Source organism: Pseudopodoces humilis, chromosome 5, assembly GCF_049639895.1.
Source record: "Pseudopodoces humilis isolate 2021_Gansu_Grassland_sample_001 chromosome 5, ASM4963989v1, whole genome shotgun sequence".
Classification (NCBI taxonomy): Eukaryota; Metazoa; Chordata; class Aves; order Passeriformes; family Paridae; genus Pseudopodoces; species Pseudopodoces humilis.
The window spans coordinates 27,087,397-27,110,556 of record NC_142204.1 but is presented as its reverse complement, the minus strand read 5'-3'; the positions used below and the strand labels follow the sequence as shown (position 1 = coordinate 27,110,556).

Genomic DNA, 23,160 nt, shown 5'->3' with positions numbered 1-23,160 from the left:
AACTGTTGGATGGAACAACATGAATCAAAATACTGAGTGTTGTGAAAGCTCTTCTAATCAGTTGTTTCCAAAAGTTATTCTGGAAGTAATTTGATAGAAGGAGTAGAATTCGCCCTTCTGGACAGATCACACAAAGCAAGCTTCTATGGATGGATACCTCAAGCTCCACATGACAACAGGACCATTTGCACGGTGACAAATATCACCAAATTAGATCTATTAACTTTTTCCACTACTAAGGAGAACTGTGCTATTTGCATGAGAGGGGGAAGCTTTAATGAAAAGCAACATGACTAGAGTAAGGAGAGGGATGAAAGAAAATGTGAGCACCCTCCTCTCTGTAGACACTGCCTGCCTACACAAAAAAGCAAGGAATCTCCTCCAGTAGCAACCCACTATCCCACCTGAAGAGGATAAAGGACACAGCAGTTCCCTTTTATCAGCTGTTCCTGACCCAAGCCTGAAAGTCCCGTGAGACAACATGAGCACTGAAGGAATTTTAGGATTAGTCTTTTCTGTGTTGGCTCTGTGCCAAACTGAGTGGGGAGCACCACTAGGAGTTGTGGGGTAAATTCCTGATTAATGGGGAAGTGAACTTGTTCATCTTTGCTTCTGCTTACAGCAGCTGTGGACACATCTCACGGGACAGTGGGAAATAGGAGTGTTTCTATCTCTGTAAATAGGGGGTGGGGATCAGGCAGTGTTGACCCCCAATACACACATGCCAGATGGGTTAGTATTTACCATCCACCACCTACAGTTGCAGCCTGGGGACTTTGGGGCAGGATCGCTGGGCAAAATCATATCCAGACCAAATTCTCATGAATAACTGGATTATTTTGGATACCCTCTGTTTAATGTCTAAGCCAACAGATGACCAGAGCTTAGAAACTGCTAAGTAGTAAAGTGAAACATGAGCCATGCGTAAAATCAGTGTCACCCATATGAGCAAAATGGACCTTTGCAAATTCCTGCAGTAAGATGCTGCTTTGTCCATTTAGGTCTCAGTAACTTCTGAGAACTGAACTGAAACAGAGTAGAATAGAAACTAATTTCCACTCCAGAGAAACCACTGCAATAAAATGTGCCAAAACAAATAAGACGCAGCAGAAATGCAATAGATAATAATTGTTTTTGACAGTAGTTTTCAAGATAGCTCCATTATGATGAATTTTCCTGACAACACATTGCTGGAAGTTGTGTCTTGCTCTGCTCTAAATGAGACCACAGGTTGTCTGCTTGCCAAGCTTGTGCTCAGTATGATGCTGCAAGGGGCTCTGACCTCCGTGGCAGACCCTGAGTATATCTCTGTCTAGAGCTTGACCAGTCAACCTGTCAAAGTTTCTCTGCTGCTGGTCTGATGAATAGATTTCCCTGGAGTCCTTCAGAGCTACATAGCAGAACACTCAGGAAAGATGTCCCCATTTTATTTATTAGAAAAATAAAATATAAATAATAGTATAATAATAAATGGAATTTTAATAGTCTCTAGAGAACTAATTTATGCCATTCTCTTCCTGATCTGATGATGGGTTTTGTTTAGATCTCCATGTGACAGTCCTGTATGTTGTTTACTTATTCCAGCTTCACAAGAGCACTACCTTCAAGGGAATGAGAAAGAAAAGCAACCTCAATGCATGGCACAGACATTTGACATAGCAAGCAGGACAGCACACAACAGAGGATTTACTGTGAAATCATCTTGCAATCAGCATAGGATTGTTCTCTATAGGCCATTCTTGACAGCAGCATGTACTTCATGAGCAGTTACACACCAGTTTTTAAAACCAAGGGAAAAAAAAGTATATTGGGACTGTTTTTCAGCCCGTTTGTTAAGTTTTTTGCATTCTGTCCCATGCTGGTTTTACAGATCTTAGAATAAAAATGTAAATGAACAACCTGGATACTCTGACAAAAGAAAAATCTAGGATTAGAACATTGTCTACATTCAAGCCACCAAATACTATGACAGAAACCGTGTTTACAAATCAGTTCTTTTTTATTTTAAATCTTTCTGAGGGGAGTTACATTATTTACCATATATATTATATATATATATATATATATAAAGTATATAGAGAGATTGTTTATTTGTAAATAGAAAAATTCTATGGAGAAGAATGTCAAGTTTTCACACTTTAAAAAACAATCATCAACATAAAGCCATGTTTAATGCTTGTATAATGTGATGTAATAAACTTTAAAAATAAATTATGCACATGAAATATTTACTGCTTGTAATTCATGTGTTTCTTCCTGTTTACCTTATTTGTTCAGCAAGCAAAATGACTAGTCAGAAAGAAGTAAAATTTAAATACAGACCAAAAAGAGACAAAATCTTTCGCTGTTTTCTCTCTGTGGTTGTGTATTCACAGAGTCAAATGTTACTGTTGTGGGGTTTTTTTTAGGGCTGGAATTTTTTAGTGTTTTTATTTAAACAGGTTCCTAATTGTTTTGTTTCGTGACCCTGCGAGATGCTGCATGTAATTTGGAGCACTGTGGAGTGCTCCCACTCCTGTGAAATGAATCAGTTTTGAGCATCCCACATTTCTTAATCAGTTAGCTTTTAGCTGGGAGAGATGAAGGATCAGGGAGCAGGAGTATGGTGGAGAGTCCAAGAATTATCTTGCTCTAACACAGACAAGGAAGGCCTTGGCTTAGCGTTCAGCTAGCAGAGGACAGTAGACTTTCCCAGAGAATATATTATTGAAAATCGGTGAATTGTTTTAATTAATGAAGCAAATTAAGAAGAATATAGAAAAAAATAAAGCCAAAAGAGTTACTTTATAGCTCTGCAGCAGTCACAGGCAGATAGCAAGAAATGGGATAGTTGCAGAGGTCACCTGCAAAGAGTAAGGGTGTCTGTCTCTAAACTGCTTACAGCAAGATATACTTCCCAGTGAAAACCCATCTTGATGTTATGATTGTGGACCAATAAATATTTCACTTTCACTTCATACCACACTTTCACTTCATATAAACCTTTACTCCAAGCCATAATTTGAGCTAAACGACTGCTCAGTGCTTAAATAGTGACTTCAGCAATAAAGGTGAGGTAAGATGGTAATTTACACATTTCCTCTGTTTTAAACAACTAAGTGAATTCAAAGCTCGGAGGAGAAAACTACATTTTTAAAGTATGATAACCAGGAAGATTAGTCTTCGTTAACAAAGCAGGTAGAAGTTACAGATGATCTAAGACAGTCTAAGGCAGCATCAACTACAGCACAGTAATTTCAGCAGAGTGATGCAGAAAGGACATGCTGATGCTGTATCACACAGCAGTGACCAGTCACCCTCTGGAGAAGCACATCCTTATGGGAATTCAGCATTTGGATTGGGAGGGCTGTAGCCATAGCAGCAGGCACACAGCTCAAGGGCTTGCTGCAGGCTTCTGTTCTGTGTTACAGCTTACTCTCACAAAGAACAGGTATGCAGAGGCACACCAGTCCACTTCAGCACTCTGAGCAGCGTGGAGATAGCAGTACTTACCCTCTTCCAGATATGTGGGCTGAAAGTATCTGCTAAGTATGAATTATTATACTCCAAGGCTGAAGAAGTATTCCATAGCACAGAATGCAGTATCTGCTTCTGGGTCATGAAGACAAAGCACAAGAGTAAATGAGCTGCACTTACCTTCTGAGACATGAGAAGCACAGCCAGCTGATTCAGTCAATGACCTAATTGTCTCAGAGTAACTCAGTCCCAAAACAGAGATATTCCTGTCCTGAATCCTAGAAGACTTTATTCAGGATGCTATTGTTTGACTCAGATCTTAGATATAGGGACACAAGACCTAACTCATGGGATCTATCCCACTTGATCATATCCCTTCCACACAGTGGCTTCTTCAGGCACTGACCTGAACCTGCAGCAGAGGAGAGTGAGAAAAGGGGCTGGACCTAAACTCTGCACTGAATAATGCAAAAAAGTGCTTCAGGAGGCATGGATGAAACCTGCCTCCATCACAATAGTTTTTTGCTCTGGATTAGCCAATAGAGTCATGGCCTTGGTGGCACCCACCAGTGTCTGGCTGGCCTGTTCTCCTGTCTGATCCTTGGAGTCCATTTTTTCACCTTTGTTTTCTGATCTTAATAGTTCATCTTATGCAGTAGATCATCAAGTGCCCTCTGTCACAAAGGCACAGAAAAAAATTGATTTAGATGCTACAGGGCTTCAGTCAAGGTAGCTAAGCTATCACTGTGTCATATTCCAAGTTACAGCAGCTCAGTACTTGGCACAAACGCATTGTAACTTTCAGAAAGCATTTAAGGCATGCAGTCAGTTTTTCACTTGATTCCCAAGCATGACTGCCTTCTAAGCTTCATAGCTCAGCTTTCCTGCAATGGCTTTAATTTTCCAACTTGATTCTGCTGCTACAGAAGAGTTTTAAACACTCTTGTATAGCCATAGTAAAAGTCTGAAGTACAAAAACAACACAGTGGGTCAGAGTCTGTTTCCCACTGTACCCGAAAGGAGGCAGGAGAAGTAATGGCGGTTTTCACCCTCCCAAACACACAGTGCAATGCACAGTGCATTGTCTCACATGGATGGGCTGTTAACCTTCTCTTGGCAACCCCACCAGAGGATTAGCCATTCCATAAGCCCTGCAGCCCTGGAGAAGCCTTCGGCATATGACATCCTCCGTGATCCCTTCTCCTCCTGGAGAATTGTTCAGGGGGCTCTGCACGCCTGCCAAAACACAGTGTGCACTTGCCCAGTCTGAACCAACCTTGAACATGAATCCCCAGAGTGAAAACAAGGACAGCAAGAACACAGAGGGCTAAGAAGGTTTCAGCTCATAGCTCTGGAGAGAACTGCTGTGGCAACTGCAGATGCAGCCTTCACTCTTGTCCAGTATACCCAAAAGGGAATCTTCCTTACTGATATCTCTGCTGCACTGTGCCCAGCCCAGTGCAAGAGCAAGCCCAGGCCAGCAAGCTGGGCATGCAGTAGAAGGCTACTGTGGTTCTGGACTATGGCACTGAATAAAAAGTTTAAATAGATTATTTCCTTCATGAGGACCAGCTCTGTAAGGGCAAGACAGGGGACAAGAGGGAGATGGGGCATGAAGGGAAAGACAGCTCTGACTCTTGCCTCTATCACCACCACCAAAGTCACTCTTGCAGCTCCCAGCAGTGTGCACAGAGGAGAGGTACAGGTAACTGAGAAACAAGTGGGTTAAAAAAACCACAGACAAGAAAACCAACAAAATAAATATGCTCTCAGTCAGTTCTATAGAGGAATCACGTAGCACTAAATATACCTCCCATACAAATAAAAGACCCACTGTTTCTTGCAATCTGATAAGGTCCCACACCCTAATCTCTTCATACTTTCAATGCCTTAAAAGAAAAAAAAACAAGCCAGAAAAAACAGCCATGTCTGGGTGAAAAGTACTCTTCCCAAATAAAAAATTCACTCTGACGGTGAAATGAGATTAAAAGCAGACCTTTTCCAGGAGGCTCAAAAACATCAGGCAAATATTTCACATAGAAACATTGCTTTAGGTTCTGTCACTAAGAGCCAGAGTGAGAGAGTGAGCAAGTGCAAGAAAAACCTGATTCCTTTCTTGACTAATGTCAAGGTCATGCAAAGGTGATAGTGCCACAAAGCTCAGCAGATGCCTGCCCATGACCCCAGCAGAGCTGGTAACTGACCCAGAACAGGAATGTCAACAGTGCTTTACATGAACAAAACTGTCCTTACAGGCTGACATGGCCTTGCGTCATATATGAAGACCATTGACTTTGTTCTTGTCACTTGCAACATCCATTTCAATGTGGCTGAAGGCAGGGTTGTCAGTTCCTTCGTCTGCCATGGTAAATGGTTTCCAGTTCAACACTTCCACTTTCTCTGGCTAAAAAACAAAAGACAAAAGCTATGCTGTGAAACAGAAGAACTCTTTGTCAAAGAGGACTCTTTGACCTCTTTTTGGCCAGCAGAGTCAGGCCTGACGTACAGGGTGCCTTGCAGGAAAACAGGTGCTTGCTGACAGAGCACAAATACTCATTGCAGATGAGTAGATGGTATTTTTCTAGGGGCATGGAAAGTTTTGTATTGCATAAGGTACTAATTGTGTAAAATGTCCTTGTCACACAAAATATTCTTGTCCTGCAAATTGTCTAAAGTGGTTTTGTGTGTGCAAAGTTCTAAGTGCTGTTTTTATGTGTAGTGATATGTCACCACTAGGTCTTTGAGCTATTGACTCCCAACCCTTCATCCTTGCCCCATCTGTGACAGGAAAAGCAGATGAACATGTGTCATTGCCTTGATGTTGCATTTCTGTTAAATAGAATGAGATATTGAGCTCTTCATTTGCAGAAACTTGCTTAGTTAGCCCCGATTTTTTATCTCACCAACTTTCTGCATCATTTGTGATGCCAACCACTTGTTATTCAGCTCTTAGATACTTGTTTCTGATTCCAGGTATAAAATAAGTATGGCTGTGGACATTAAGTTCCATGTGGGTGGTGGATTGTTTTGGTTTTTTTTAAAAGACTTCAGGGATTAAATCCCAAGATAGTGGAAATAGATGTTGACCCATTAGAGAATGACAGTAACTGGATAGTTGATCTCCAGTACTCATATGGGCAAACAGCATTAGTAGCAAATGGTATGGTAAAAGATCCCTTTTTTCACTGGTGTTCTTATCCAGAATCTGAAATACATAGGATCATTCTAGAAGAAGTTGTCAGTATTGAGGAAAAACATTTTACAAGCTAGACCATCTTAAAGATATGATTATTGTCTGAACTACTGAACAAAGCTGAGCTTGAATGTTCAGCTGATGATATTGATTGAAAAGTATTCTGTAGTTTATTTTAAAAAAAAATAAAAATTCCCTGTATTCTCCCTTCTAATGGATGTTATTACCCAATAATATTTCCCCTTTTTTATTAGGATGAGAGCTAGGAAACAGATGCACTGACTAGAAAGTTTTTCTTTCAAACAGTAGCCAAAGTTACAAAAAATCAGACCTTAGAGAACACATGTTCACAAAGGAAGCTTTGCTGAGTCCAAGGTGTGCCTTCTCAGAGGCCAGTTAGGGAATATTTTAGCAGAAACATGGAGAAACCTATCCCTTTTCTCAGCTGCTTCTCTGTTATTGACTGAAGTTAAGCTCTGGCAAAACTGCTTCCTTGCCTGTGGCAGCTGCCTTACTCCCACCTGCCTTGTGCTCTGCTACTGCCTTAAAGCAGATAGTCCTATCAGGCAGCATCAGGTGCTATTCATCCTAATTGGCAAAACGTAAGCCAGGAAATTTGTTTGCATTTGTCCCCAAGAGGAAAGATTGATTTAAATCAGAGATGCACGATTACACTTACTTGCTCAGTTTCAGACCGTGAGAAGTTGGACAGGAAATCTTCCTTGGTCAGCAGGTATTTACGATCCGTGTTCTGCTTTAGTCCTCCTACAAAAAAGGCAAGTTTCATTCAGCCAGCTTTACACATGCAAACCATGTGTCAGACCCCAGCTATGGGCACCAGGCCAGGCAAGCAGGACACAGTCATGCAGCAAAAGCTGTCAAGCAATCACAGACCTTAGGGATCATTTCTTTACAAAGATGTATATCCTGCTCTTCTCAATATATAAAATGATCCCTCAAAGTCTATTTGAAATGCCTTAGCTATTTCCCAGTTTCCTAGATCCTCCTCAGATTTCCTATTTTGTAAAAAATTGAATCTGGAAATCAGCAGAAAAGAATTAATCACATACAGTGAGGTCTGAGACTACTCTGCCAGTCCAGGAGCTGTAGCACCAAGTGCTACCCTGAACCCTGAGCTCCAGTTCTCAGCTCCTGTCAGCAAGACTCCTGTCTCCAACATCACCAGCAATTTATATAGCGAATTATTTAAGGGCATGCCCAAGATGAGGAGATAAGGGTTAATGGAATATCTGGGCATTTTTAAGGCATGGAAGATTAGCTTTTCTTGGGAGGGAAACAAGAGATATAGGTGCTGGGAGTTAGCTCTGCTTGCCACCTGAGGCTTAAATGAAATCTTGCTCCATGAGAAGCAGGGTGACATTGTGGCTGGGTTAATTCTTTTGTGCTTCTGTTCTTGGGCTGAGTATTTCTCATCTGGATTTACTGAGTTTTCTGGTTTTCACGCTTTGTTTCATGGCCTATAGGTAACCTGATCCCTACCTGGTAAAAGCAATGTTTGGGTTCAAGCATCACTATAGCAATGGGAAGAGCATATGCTTGAAAGAAAGTGTGGAGCAAATCTTCTAAAAACTGAGAAGTAAAAGAAAATGAGATAAATGTAACTTGTGCTTATTAGTTGCAAGGCATGGGGAAGTTAATGGAAGTGAGTTTGTCTACTGAGTTTGGAGTTTCACAGTCCTGGAGCTGTTGTGGATCAGTTTAAAAATTTGAAATCTAACAGCCTCAAAGATGAGGGCTGTTATATGAACCTGGCTGGGGATATGGGGTAAAGCTGTGAGAACAGCTGCTTTTTTTGCTGTTTCTGCCATGCATGAGGTGAATGACCTGGATGCAAAAGTGGTGAAACCATGGGCTGGAACTGAACTCCCCACTCTTACCCATGGCAAGCTGCTTTTTCCCTTTGCACAAAAGTACCGGGAAACTGAGAAAGAAGCTAAAATAGCCATGCAGGAGATCTGCAGCTCTTAGGCATGTTCTTGAGGAATGTGGTGAAAAGCATGCACTCTGTGGATGCAGACATCAGCCCCTGAGTGCTCTGAACTCACTCAAAGTAAAACTGCTTTTGTCCTCTAGAAGCATAGGTGTATATCTTTGCTTGGAGTTGTTGCCATGTTCAGGGACCAGTCTTAAACCTCCAGCCCCTGCAGGCATCTAATAAAACAGGAAAGACAGATGTCTTTTTTTCTTTTTCTTCTTTTTTTTTTGGCCCCTTAGGTTTTAAAATACGCTGTAACTTCTTCCTCCTTAGAGACTTGTAGTAACTTGCTGTGAGCAAAGATCAGGATTGGGATGCAGAAGCACCGAGGGGAGGAAATTCAATTTAGGATAGTAACCTTTACACAGTGTTTACAATAGGTTACTGGCACTCCCTGTGGCACTCAGGACATCTCTGCTTGAAAGAGATCTGAGATACATTCAATCTCTGAAGCTTTCATTAAATACTCTGAAACTAGTACCTGTTAGGAGACTGATAATTATTCCCACAACTACTGTGACAAGTGTCCCAAGTGTGCTGAAGTAGAGGTAAGACAAGGAATACCAGTTGTCTGCCAGGGCAGGCCTGAAATAAAGCAAAAAAAGTATTAATCTCTCCTTTTCTCTTCCAAATAACTTGAAAATGTTTGTTTCCAGACAGTGTATAAATACAGAGATACTTCTGAACCAAGCAACCTGGTAATCTTGAGCTACCTCCATACAATCATATGTGCACTGAAAATTTGTTCCAAAATTTGCAGAACAAGTTCCTTTGTATGAGACAAGGCCAGTCAGTACAGTGAGGCGATGCATGAGACAGAGCAGGTAAAACAGGACAGTCCTGTCTCTGCTACGAATCTAGTGCACAACTGAACACCCTGGTTATCCGGATGAAGGGATTAATTTCTTTAGCAAGGATGATGTTATTTAAAGGAAGGGACACCAAAAAAAAACCAACAAAGAAATCAACCCCATGAAGCTCTAAATAGCCAGAAACAATAGAGCAACTGTCTTTACACCTCATTCTGTTCTCCCTGAGTATGTGCTCTGCTGCAAGAGGTGTTTCCCAGCAGCCAGGAGCAATGCTGGAGGGCTCATGCGAGAGGTATAGTCTATAAAACTGGATGCTGGGAACCCAGGTGGGTGTCAGGGTATCTCTTGATTGTACAGTGCTCTGAGGTGTAAGGATCTGGAAACCCTAGAAATGAGGTTTTTCAGCTTCTTTCTGTTCCTGCTCTTCTCTATATTGTCATTCACATTAAATTTAATTGTGATCACCCAGAGTAAGACATTTGTCAGTGTCAGAGAGGAGGAAATCCCTTATATTGTGCCCATTCTGAATGTACTGAATAGAACTATTCTGCACAGACAAGCTGCTGTAGGTAGAGCTGCTAACTGGCATTTTGCCCTTTAACTGCCAATTACTTGAATTCATGTGACAGATTGTGGAAGTTAATCCAATGACTATAAATGATATCTTTGTTCAAAACTGTGGTCCACAGTAAGGCATGTCCAAGCTTTTGGACTCATTGGAACAGAAGCTTTTCAGATCAGTATGAAGATTCACTTTGACTTCTGTTGTGAGATAACTCAGACAAACTTCAGTCTGATAGGAAAAAAAATAAAAATGGAGAAAACTGCTGCATCTCAAACAGCGTGGTAGATAAAGCAGAGAAGGATACTTATATTAACCAAAATACTCTGCAGATGTATGTGTTTCTTTAGAAAACATACATGCTTTGTTACTGCACTTGATGAACTCATATACCTTTCTGCACCTGGTGTGCTGAAAACTGTTGTTAATGGAATTTCTGTTGATGTTAAATTTCCTGAGGATATATTACAGCCTGCAATCGAGAGATCGAGTGGCTTGGTCCTCTCTGGAAGTGGAGGATAAATCTGGGATCCAATTCCAACCCAAAGTGAAATAACGAAGCCACTGACAAGACCCACAAATGCCCCCTGCAAAACAAAAATTGAAACTTAGATTCACATGAAAAGCAAAACATATTTGAAAGAAACAACAACAGATGAGTAAGAAATAGTCAAGATAATCTAAACTGTAATCTCCAGAGCAGAAATTAAATAAACAGATGGGAAGTGCTGGGTACTTTACTTCATCCCCCTTTGGGGAAATACAGTGTTTTCTCCCACCTCCTGAGCATACCTCTTTTTATTTGGCCACTGTCTTTAGAGTTGAAGGATAACTTTGGCCTGTATGGTGTATTGGAAAATCCTGCTTTATTTGAGGCCCTCCTTGAACAAATACAGAAGCAATTCTTCAATTTTCTCATGTGACCTCTTTTAGAAAAAAGTCTCTCTTATGTCAGGGGTAGGTGGGGTTTTGGCTGAGAGCTAGTAATTTATTTTTTTACTTTAGTATATGTATATAATTTGCAATAGCAAAGAGGTAAAGATCAGTGATTAGTAAATCTGGCAAGATAATTTTTTAGGTAATCCTGCCAGACTAAACCATGAACCATATCAACGAATTTGTCAAATCCTTTTTTTGATGGAAAAGGTTTTTCCTCTAGAAATGATAATTTTACATATGGAAGCACTCTGAGAATACCTCAATTTGGTCTGCAAGTGCTTAGGCCCCATTTTCCTGACCTGATCCCCATTTGCTCAGACAGGCCAGGATTCTCTAAGCCTACTGGTTGTTCATCTACATCTCAAGATGCATTGTCCCTGCTTCTAAAACTGGTTTTAAGAAATCCTTGTCAAAGCTTCATTTTTATTCAGATTATTTTCCCCCGTCTGGATGTGTAAATCTCTTCATGGGATGGAAATTCAAGTTTCTATACAGTTCTCTTTGTCATTTCCTTGGGATGAGGAAGAAAGGGAGCAAGGGGAAATGTACCAAAGACATCTCCCTTGCTGCCCAACATCAAATTATTGGTGTGAGAGGGGGAAGGAGATGCCCAAAATTATCAATAAATTTTGGATGAACCGGTCTTTAAATTACTACTTACAGTTCCATTTGCAAAGGAGCAGAGGATTCCCAAGGCAAACAGACCTAGAAGGGGCCCACCAACCATGCCAAAAATGCTGAGTGCTGCCTGAGGAAGGAAGAAAGTCTGCTATCAGGTGCTGTGCAAGAAAGGTAAAGCCTCCAAAGTGATGAGAAGATCTTCAGAAAGCTATTATGAGACTTTTTTAACTGGTGTGTACACAGCTGCCAGGATTTGATATATGGATGCTTAAAACACAGGCTGAGCCATGAGCAGTTTCACATCAATATCCAACAAAGAATAAAAAACTAATTTCATAATGGTATTCAGCAATTATTTTCTTACATAATTTATTCTGGGTCATCCAAGATGGGCATGAAAAAGCTGTCTGACACCTACCTGCAACAAGGCTCCCAGAAGAGATGCCACTGCAGCCATAGCAATGCAGACTCCACCATAAAACAGGCCTGCATGTGAAAGGCAGAACAATGTATAAATCTGCCAAAGTTTGAAAAGCACTAATGGAAAAGTTACTGTCTAACCCAGCATGGCCCCAACATCTCCCAAATAAATGTGCTAACATCTGGAGTTTTCTCAGAGAGCCTGAAATGGTCAAAAGGTCAGGTTTCTGTTTACATTAAGAAGAGATCAGGCAAACTTGACAAAATCTTCTTTCTTTGTATTACTAAAGATTAGCTAATAAATGTCAGCCATATGGATTAGTCATGGTGGCATTAACCCACTTATTGTTCTTATTTCTCAGCTAATCTCCTGTGTCATTGTCCTTGTTTTGAGGAAATGATTTTCACTTCTTAGTCTAAAGTCTAGGAAGCAAAAGAGTAAATGCTGGCAGATCCCTGGGAGCTGGCACAGTGACAGAGAACATCCCAGGTCACCATGACATAGTGTCTCTTTCCAGGAGCCGTAACACTGGCTTACTTGTTTTTTTTCCAGCTCTCCCCTGATGAGTTTCACCCCTCTAGCAAGAGGTTAATCTCACTATTCATTGTGATCAGGCAACTCATGATACCACAAACAACATTTCTGGCATAAGCATTGTTTGCAATGTTTAAGAAACTCCTCTCAGGTGAAAATATTTAATACTTGTTACCCTCCCACCAGTCTGCCATGCTCCCTGGTATGGGCTATGACACCATGTTGGGACTGAGGTATTTTCATTCTTACTACAAACACTTTCTTGGGCTACACTTGCAGCTGGTCACAGACAGTACAAGTAGCAAACATGGCAAGTGCACTTCACAGATTTAAACCATCTGCTCAGTCTAGTTCTGATTCTCTTTGAGTAAGCAGAGGAGCTAAACAGAATGACAGTCTGAGAGTATGTCACAGGAGATGTGAAATTTCTTGTTCTCTGGACTATTTTTGGGATACAATGCTATTGCTTACATATCAATTAAAAAAACTTGTTACAAAAAAGCTTCCTTTGCTTCTCATTTTTGACAGATAAAAGGTAAATAGCAGGTGTTTAAGTCAGAGGTATTTGGCTTTGTAGATTTGTGAGTCGATACCAAACACAGATGCATCTTTCCTTATTAAAGACCAAACAAGATGGTTTCATTTTTTCCTTAAACTCACTTGCCCCCAGTTTGTGTGAAACCTACACAGCTGATCTTGTCTCCCCCAAATGTTCCACCAACATAGTCCCTCTGGTGTGAATTACTTCTCCTGACATACACCATCATAAGCAAGATCTGAATCAAACCTTCACTTTGTAAAGCAAAAGCAGAAAATATATTTTCCATACTCATCCCCATGGAAATCCATGACAGCTTCTTTTCAGAAAGAGATTTGAAGTAGGGCTTAATGAGGTCTTCGACAGTCACAGCAGCCAGAGCATTGATGCTGGAGGACACCGTACTACATAAAGCAAGATTTATACAATTTTTTATATCTTAAAAACTGAAATAATACATAACAGGTAGGTTACTGATACAGAGAAACTGCCACTGTCTAGAACAGTGTCAGAAAACTAATCTAACTGCTGCATAGGTCTAAATAACTTATTATTCCAGAGAATGCAGCTAACAGCTTAGAAAAAATGTTTGAAGTAATTATCCTTGGTAAACTCAAGGCCCATACTGATGAAAAGTTGGGCTGGGCCTGGAGAACTGAATAGAAATATCTATTAGATATAGCTAGGCTGTAAACACTACTGGTATACATGATACCTTTACAAATGATCTACAGTATATATCTGGGTAGGAAAAATTCCCACATCACTGTTTACTTTTAATGCCCTCTCAGAGGAGGATTCAGATAATCTAATTATGGTCACCTAAAAATTAGGCATCTAGTCCAAACTGAACTACTGTAGGTTCCCTGTGGGATCAGAGAAACCAGCACTCCTAGGGCAAAAACCAGGTGATCTTTTGTCTGTGTGTACCTCTTGCTCTTGCAAGCCACCAGCTTTTATTCAGCAAATATTTTGGCTGTTCCTTCTATTTATGTAGCTACAAGTATTCAGGAAAAAAAAAAAATATTCTGGTGTCACATTTGTAAGTTTCTTCATTTCTATCTGCTTGCTATTGCTCAGAGCCTTCATTGAGAAAGACAATGTTTCTTAAAGATATTCCTTGGAAAAGCTGAACAAAACACTCCCCAGTATGGGATAGAAGGGTATCAATCTGTCTCCTACAGTAAAAATATATGGTGATTGCTGTTTCATGGGATTCACTCAAGACAATTGGAAGCCCAGGAACCCTGGAAAAGAGGTCTCTAAAGATCAGGGGTAAGGAAAGGCAGATGGCTTTGAAGTTATGTGGGTTTGAAACCGGAAAATTAGATGAGCAATAGGAAATTTCCCCAACTGGAGCTATTTGGTGTAACCAACCATCTACAATACTCAAAAATTCCTATAGCAGAAGGGCTTTAAAAGCGCAGAGAAGGATTTTTTAGTGTTTTATATGACATGTGGCTAGCTGTTTCCTCATGTTGTTAGTAGGGAACTCCAAACAGCTTTGAGTCCTAGGACCCAAATATTGGAAACTATGGATTTTTAAGCTACATCATCAAAGAGGTCATAGCAATTTTTTCAAAGAATAGAAATTAGCTAGACAAAGAAATAAGTACAAACGTTTTATAGTATAAATATGTTATAGTATAAATATAGTATAAATATAGTATAAATATTGTATAAACATTGTATAAATATAGTATAAATATAGTACAAATATTGTACAAATGCAACTTTAGCTCCAACAAAAAAAGGGAAAAAGAGGAAGTAGTTTCCAGATTATTAAATTACCTTAATGTCCCACTGTAGGCACTAGCCACAAAAAGCCCTGGCACTCCTGGAAAATCACGCATGATATCCAGCACTAGGAATGGCATTAGCTGAAAAATTCAGATTAAGTAGTATTACCATCTTGCCCTAATTTTTCATTTTACCACTGTATTGCTTTTTTACAGCCTGCTCACCAGCATTCTGTCCAGCTGTTCTAATTTTTAATGCCCTATCTTACCCTATTAATTGATTTTTTTTTCAGAGAACAACAATCCTAAAACATCCACTAGAGTTACAGAGAGTCTGTTGAGACCACTTAGCTGAGGTGCCATGCCATCAGGACCTTGGTTTCCAGTGACAATTGTAGAGGAAGCTAGGGCTGGGCAGCAGGTAGTCTGTACTGTACATCACTCCCTTGAGGGTGCTGGGTGCCACAGATGCTTTTTCTGCTGTTGACTCGACAAAAAGGGGATTATATACAGTCCAATAATTTCAGATATTGGTACCTGAGATCAATTTCCTTATTGGAAACTGTGTGCCATTTTATGGCATTTGCGAGATCTGAGTGCTGGAAAGAGAGGAATTTGAAGATTTTCTTCCTATGAACCTTTTATTTTTTTAACAGACAAGATGATATTTTTTGTATTTTGCTTTCAGTCTCTATCAAATTAATTTCACTGATAGCTACAACTTAATTTCCTTCTGGTTTCCACCTTGGCTCTTATTTTATTCTACCCTTAAAGACCAAGTGGTCCTGCCTCAGGTGCTCCACTCTCTGTGCTCTTCTCCTGGCTTTCCAGCTACTGTCCATTGGACCATTATCCAGAGCTTGTGATTATCTTAGACTTAAAAATACAAATATTTTTATATAATAAAATAATGAACTTATTTGATTTCTTTGGGCCCTGACTCTGGACAGTGTATGGGCTGCCAGAACTCTGCTCAAATCTGCTGCTCAAGGTCTTTTTAGAGAGAGGTCATCTTCAGTGGTGAGGTGGTTTCTCTGCAGCACATTTTGATTGCCCATCTCTCCTCTGAAGGAGGGAAGGATTCACCATCACTATTACAGACGTGCCCTCTGATAACCTTTCTCCAGGTGTATGCTTTAGGCACAAGTACGTTTTGAATCTGAAAAGGATTTTGCCTTCATCAGCCCAGAGGAATTTAGGTTGGATGACAAAAAGCACCTCACCAGGACCCACAGTCACTCACAAGGGCACTGCTGCTTTCTTCCCCTCGCTTCTCTTCAAAGCAGTTTCATGCAATGCTGGCATTCCTGAACCAATTTTGAGTGAAAAACCCACACGTTTGCAGAGATGGGTGGACTGAGCATTCTCTACATTGCAGCTCTCCCTGCTGCCCACCCTACCAAGTGCTGAGGGATTTGCAGCTCCAGGATAGCTGGGGAATGCAGGGACGGAATAGTGCCAAGGACGGGTCTGCTGCTTTCTCCTGGGTGTTCCCTCACACTGTGGTCTCAGCCCAACACAGGATTCCAGCATGTCACTGTTTTCAACCCCCTGACTCCTGAACTGCCTTTGTCTGGTTATTATGGCTGCAGAGAAAGGATACCCTTCCACCACCTTTCCCTGAAATGTGGGGCCCTACCTGGTCGAGTGCCGACACCTGGTTGGACGTCCATGGGTCACAGTCTTTGTAGATGGAGTAGAGGGACAGCCCACACAGTGTGGCACAGGCCAGGATCGCCCAGAGTCCCACCAGGTTGATGTAGAGGGACCTGCACCAATACACATGGAAATGCCATATTAGAACTCAACATCCCACAAAGACCCTGCCAGGGCCACGCAAGGAAGCGCCCGCGCCTGCACCGAGGAGACCCCCAGTCAGTCACCATATGACTCCCAGCATTCCACCTGGAGTGAGGTCACATTTCCAAATGTACAAATGACACTTCTGGTTTTGGTGTCGCAGTCTGAGCACTTGTCCCCTGACAATGGAGTTGATGGGAGCGAAACAGCAATCCCCACATTTCATCATGTGTACAAGTTGTACATTGCAGGCAGCAGGCCAGAGGATGCTCTCTCCCCCATGCCACACCCCTTGACAAACCCAAGCGGATTTGTAAGGCAGGGTGCCCCAGATCCAACTGTGGGGTTATAGTCAGCACCAGCACTCCTTTGCCTCTGGAGCTGTAGGATCATGCTTACACAATGCTGGAGCTGCCCTTGTAAAGCTACAAATCTCTCATTTCCTCCTGAGACAGTCTCTGTGGGAAGCAGCAGTGAGAAACTGGGGCCTGGGACCTGGTCTGGAGCTACCTCCGGCTGCTACTTCCAGAGAGCAGGGATTCTCAATAAGCCAGGGCTTCCCCTTCATGATGAGTCTTGTATCATCCAGAAACTCCACCACCTCCCCATGTCCTGATGCAAGCTTCAGCTTCAGCTAATGGTGAGACCAGAAATGTGTTTTCATCAGGCAGTAATGCTGCCTATGCCACACAACAGGTGGCTTCTATTGGCAGTAAAAAACACATTGTTTTCCTTGCTCAGTGAGGGCTTTTGTTTTCCATTTAAGTCTGGTTTTCTCAAATGTTTCTAAGCTCTTGATATCTCCTGGGTCACAAATCTCATGGTACCTCCAGGGTCACAAAATTCTTCTTGCCTACAGTGGTCATTTCAAGCAAACATACCCACTGGCAGCAAGGCCTTGAAAAACAGCGTTCCTTTCCAGCAGTTGCCTCCTGGTTATCTGTGTATCACTGATAGCGATTAAAATTCCTGACAGATCACATACTCTGGGCCTGTGCCAATCTGTAAGATCTCCTCTGGGAGGACATTTGGTTTCTGTGCAAATATATCCATGCTTCCAGTCCTTCAGGAGGCCTTTTAGTGTTTTTCTTCCCCAAGAAAGCAAGGGTCTACAGCCTTCATATTTCTGTAGAGGACCAGCAGGATGAATAAAGAAGTAAACCCAACTTTATAAGCCTTGTTAGACATTGAAATTGAGATTTTCAGAAAGGCATAATGTAGATTAACTAACTGAACTATCAGTTTTATACAATAGAAAAGTTGTTGGAAAGCACAATGCAAACTCTTAGAAAAGACCTATACAAATAAAAGCTGATTTATGAATAGTAGGGGAAACTCTGCACTTTTGCCTTGTATTTGCAATTAGGGGTGGTCTAAACACAGAACCAACAGGACTTTAAATTTCTCTCTAAACTAATTCAGTAAAAATGAAGCAGTCCTCTTCTCATAGATGCTTACATATTGATTGGATGTCTTGAATCCACTTAGCTGAAGCCGTTACTGCACTGGCATAATCTATGTTGATATACAGCACCCAGAAACTGATTTAGCACAAAATCTAACCAATGAGTAAAATCAATCCAACTCTTTTGAACAGATGTAATAGAAGAATTAGCCTAGAGACTGTAGTGAAGATTAGAACGTCAAGAGGAACACACAGAAGCAAAATTTGTTTTTCTTGTTTTCAAGCAATTCTTGTTTTTAAACTGAGTCAGTGTTTGACAGAGAGCTGTTTTTTTTTCCTTCTCATTTACATCCCAGCTCATGGAACACCCTATGACTAAGCACTGGAGAACAATAATTGTAGCATTGTTGGAGGAAGGTGTTTCCATTAATTCTGCATGAGTAACATGGGGTGGAGTTTGGGTGAAGTAGGCATTTTGACTGCAGAAAGCTTATTTTCAATTGTTTGTTTCAGTCTGGCTCTAAGAATTTAGCACTGAAATATGCCAGCTGCTGATCTTGGAAGGAAAGTAGCAAAAATGTGTTAGTAGCCCATATTTTTCTGACAGTGTAGCTCTCCTGCTCTGAGTGCCTCTTATCATTCAGATATTATGTTCAATTTGCCTAATGAACATTCAAAGATGACAGAATGTGCTCCTACCTACTGGTGTTTCTTGAATGGGGTGAAATCCTTTCCCAAAGCCTGAGAAAATTCCTGTTCTTGTGCCACTGTTAAAAGCCTTCCCAAAACCTGCAAGTTTGGATCTGTGAAGGAATTATTTTCTGAGCTCTGATGTGATACTGTGCTGTCTCTTAAAAAGCCTTATAGTAAAGGGCATGGGGGTAAGAAAAACCTATTACTTGGACCTGATGACATTTTGCACCTCTGTGCACAGATTAAATGACAATAAGAGGTACAGGCCAACAACATGACCTGCCAAATGTGTTTAATTACATTTGAAAATGAACTAGATAGTTACCACAGAATAGCAGTGTTTATAGTTGTGGCAAGCTGCAGCAATTATGCAAAATGATTTCTTCATGCAGAGTAAATATCTTGCACAAGAGAGGCACAAGTAAGATGCCACACAGTCCAACCATGCATGCCAGCAGGACAGGGTTCTACTGATTAAGGCTCCACAACCATCAACATGTGAGCCTAAATTCCATTCAACCGCCTACAGAACCTCAGAACATCTACCCTGAGGCTGCCCTGGTGTCACATTCCCTTTGGTCACACTCTGCTTCTGAGACATTCTGGAGCTGTCTCTGCTCTCAGAGAGGGTAAGGAGGGTGCAAGAGAGGGGCACAGCCCCAAGCAGAGCAGGTGATGGGAAGAACGGCTTGACTGGCACACAAATCTGGCACAATGTATGTGTCTGTTCTCCCATACACAATCATTCCAGAGAGATGTGGAATGTGTCTCTGTAGTGCTGAGAACCTAGAACCAGCCACGTGCCAGAGACTGCAGAGAAGTGAGCTGGTGTGCTGGAGATGTGGCAGGGAACGCTGAAGATAACAAGCATCAGCTCATTCCGGTCTGTGGCACAAATGGCTGAAAAGCAGATTTTCTTTACTGATATAAACAAAATATTCCACTTGTAAATGGTGTGTGATCTTGTGGCATTTTGCTAGCTTTATGAAGTGAAAGACTTCATAAAGCTTCTCTGTAGGTCACTGTACCATAGGATGGCAGAATGTATAGGGACTATGGTTATGATGCGTGCTTCTGTATTTCTTCTATAAATGAACTTCATGAGATCACTAGTAATTCGTAAATCCTGAGCTGTGAACTAATGGAATGATACTAAAGATAAAGGTAAGATAATAGAGCTAGTAAATATACTCCATTCTAGAGTAAAGGCTCATCACAAATGTTTACATTCAAGGAAAACATAACCCTCTGCCAGTTTCCAGAGTTAATTCCTTAAAAAATATGTTGATGATTATTATGAACACAAAATACACAATTACTCAGTAATTTTATCACTGAATAAGTAATTTCTGGATTTTCTCACACCTATATTCATTGTTATAGAAAAAAGTTTTTAGTCTTTACTAAGACTAAAATCACCAAACAATGATTTAGGTTTAATAGAGCGGCAATTCAAGATACTGTCTTGATATGACTTCAGTCTCTAATAAGTACTATAGTATACACTATAGTATATACTATATATATAGTCTATACTAAGTACTATAATATTTGGTCTTTAGGTTGCACATAAACTTAATGCAGCTATTTCCATATGAGCATACTGGCACAGTGAAACATTCAGGCACAAAGTTCAATGTAACAGCAATCATATGTAATTCCTATACCAGTACTTATTGTGACAAATTTCTTCAACCTGGTCCACAAAACAGAAGCCAAAAGTTGTTAGCCTTTATAAATATAATTTATACAGAAAAAATACCCCCACATTCCTTCTAAATGAGTCACTCTTATAAAGAACTTATATAAAGATAATAAAGAATAATAATAAATAATAATAAAGAATTAGCCACTGCTACACTCAGACAGTTATTCCAAACAGTAACTTACAATTTTGCATGGAATCTGCTTTTGCATGCAATGTATCTCTGGACTTGAGACTGGTTAACCCCATATATACCGCTCCACGTGAAAGTCCCACCTATAACAATTGTCCAGAAGGTGTGCCTTTGCAAAGGATTGGGATCAAAGCTACAATGAGAGGAAAAAGAGAAAACAAATTCAGAACATGAAAGTATTCTTAATATGTAAAGACCTTAATGCTTAGAGGAAATAATTTCTCCATGCTTGTTCTAATACAAACGTTCTTAACTTGGCCAGATTTTGAACATTAAGTTACTCTAACTTTATGTGAAGCCACAGAAAGCAAATTTTAAAACTCAGAGCTGATATCCTGAGCCAATGAAGCACTCTAAACTGTCCAAAGGTGAAGCTGGAGGGCTTTATTTGCCTATAAACTACAGTCTTATGTAAGGTTGTATGATAGCTGTGATGGTTGTGATGAAATGATGCTGCAGTAAAAAGTGTAATGTGCCTGCTTATCTAGAGGGACATCAGTCTAACACCAGTATAAAGGTGTGTTTACAATCCTAGCCTTTGTGGACAGAGACTCTATAAAACATTTTGCTGGTTTAGCTTTAAGTAAATAGCAGATTTTAGGTGGTCATGAACAATTATTATTTTTAAATCAAACTTTAATATAGCAATAAATTATATTTATCTTGGTGAACATTGTATCATTATTTCACCTATTACATCCTTTATTCCTTTTCTTTTTCCATCTGTGAACTCTGTGACTGGGAGAAGAATCAATGCAGTACAACCACTGCAAATGAGCCAAATAGATTGAAATAAATTATTATTCATAAGAAGAAAAAAATACCCACAGATTAATTACTTACTGAAGAATTTGGTGAAGAATTTTGCAAACAACCTGATTAATATTGTGAACTGATAGACAAAGGACAAATCACAATACTTGTCATACTAAACTTTCACTAATAGCACTGGGTGAAGGTTCTCAGAAGAATCTCGTATTCATCAAAGGTTAAATAGCTTTTTTACTTGAAATGGTCTTTGATTCAACATTGTCAGAGTGAATATTCTTGAACTTGTGAAGTGATATTTTTAGCTTATGACTACTTACAATAATGGAGGGTAAAATACTATTAAAATTATTTTTTTTTGTTTCAAGGAAAAGAAAAACATTTCCCTTTTTCAGATTAGGCAAAAAATATTATTTTCCCATTTCTTTTGGTCCTGTTGCTGAAATGCCAAATCATCTGTTTGCAAATTGTAATTATAATACAAATGTGCTCTCTTATTCACCATTCTCTTTCAGTGGAATCCCAAATGTATCCTTAAAACACCTACTTGACAAAGTAAAAAGGTTTTTCTCTTTTCAAGATTTTGCATAGTGTAAAACCTAAAAAATATCCCTCAGACTAGGTAAGCTTGTTTAAAAATATACAGAAACTGGGTCACAACTTCAGCCTTCCTCCTCCCTCAGTAGCAGTTTAATTTCACAGTTAGTCTCATGAGCTCTATTTGTAGGATTAGAGAGGCACATCCTCTGCAAGTACAAACTCACTCCCAGAAGTTTAATCTTCCTCCATGGTAAGAATCATTTACAATACGTCCAATTCCCTCCTGAACCACCACAGCTCGTATGATCACAGATGAAAATCCAGCAACCATGATTCCAACCTGAAAAACGTCTGTCCACACCACTGCCTTCAGACCACCCTGCAAGAGGAACAGCACATATCAGGTACAACAAGGCATCAACACTCCTGCTCTGTGCTCACATTCAACCAACAGAAACAATACCATCTGTATAATGTGTAATAGATTAATTTCATCTTCATCTTCAATGGAACTAATTCTGTACTAATGTCTTTTTAGGAATTGTATTATGGAAGCTATTCAGGACATCCTGGCCCTTTTATGAAGTGGATGGGAATTTACTTTGGCCATACACATAGTTTAATCCAGTATTTCCTTCACCACATACCCTGATTCAGAGGTTTGTATCAAAAGATAAATTTTCAGACAGTGCTCATCTTACTTATATACAGTGCCACTAACTCCAGAATGTATACCATTCATCTGAATAAAAATAAACATTATTCAATCCACCATATGCAAATAAATTTGCTACTGAGGTTCTGTTTCATCATTTCTAGACACTTGGTCAATTAACACTAAATTAAAGACCAATCTGTTCATGTTCAATTTATTTTCAGTGGCTCTCTTCAACAACACACAAGACTGTTACAGCTGCATTGAGGTTTGACAAATTGCACAGCAAAATCCTACTAGATCTGAAGAAAAACCACAGAAGGATTTTTTGAAAGGGAAATCTATCTTTTTTTGCTATTCTTTCAGCAACAACAAGTTGAGTTGTTTGAGTAGTAACAAACAAGTAAGTATCATAACAAAAAAGATTTCATTTTCATACAGGCTGCCTATGCATTCAGAGAGGTCCCTGGATGAATAAGACCCTGTGGCTACACCTGCAAAATTTAATTCCATGGAGTAACCTGATTATTAGGCTACTTTTTAATAAATTTAATATTTGATGAGAGTGGTGAAAGGAACAGATTTTTCTC

General features: G+C 40.1%; 1 protein-coding gene across 1 annotated transcript in view; it reads right to left on the bottom strand.

Annotated features, from left to right (window-relative positions):
• Window positions 1-2,234: 2,234 nt before the first annotated feature.
• Window positions 2,235-23,160, bottom strand: part of SLC5A8 (solute carrier family 5 member 8) — a 29,309-nt gene continuing 8,383 nt past the window's right edge. Inside the window, exons 5-15 of the mRNA XM_005519461.2 lie at window positions 22,140-22,294; window positions 20,600-20,740; window positions 16,451-16,580; window positions 14,864-14,952; window positions 13,364-13,476; window positions 11,998-12,065; window positions 11,620-11,706; window positions 10,413-10,606; window positions 9,127-9,230; window positions 7,329-7,414; window positions 2,235-5,860 (exon numbers count right to left, since the gene is read on the bottom strand). Of these exons, the coding sequence (XP_005519518.2) occupies window positions 5,729-5,860; window positions 7,329-7,414; window positions 9,127-9,230; window positions 10,413-10,606; window positions 11,620-11,706; window positions 11,998-12,065; window positions 13,364-13,476; window positions 14,864-14,952; window positions 16,451-16,580; window positions 20,600-20,740; window positions 22,140-22,294 (1,299 nt within the window). The 3' untranslated portion in view covers window positions 2,235-5,728. The remainder of the gene's footprint in view (window positions 5,861-7,328; window positions 7,415-9,126; window positions 9,231-10,412; window positions 10,607-11,619; window positions 11,707-11,997; window positions 12,066-13,363; window positions 13,477-14,863; window positions 14,953-16,450; window positions 16,581-20,599; window positions 20,741-22,139; window positions 22,295-23,160) is intronic.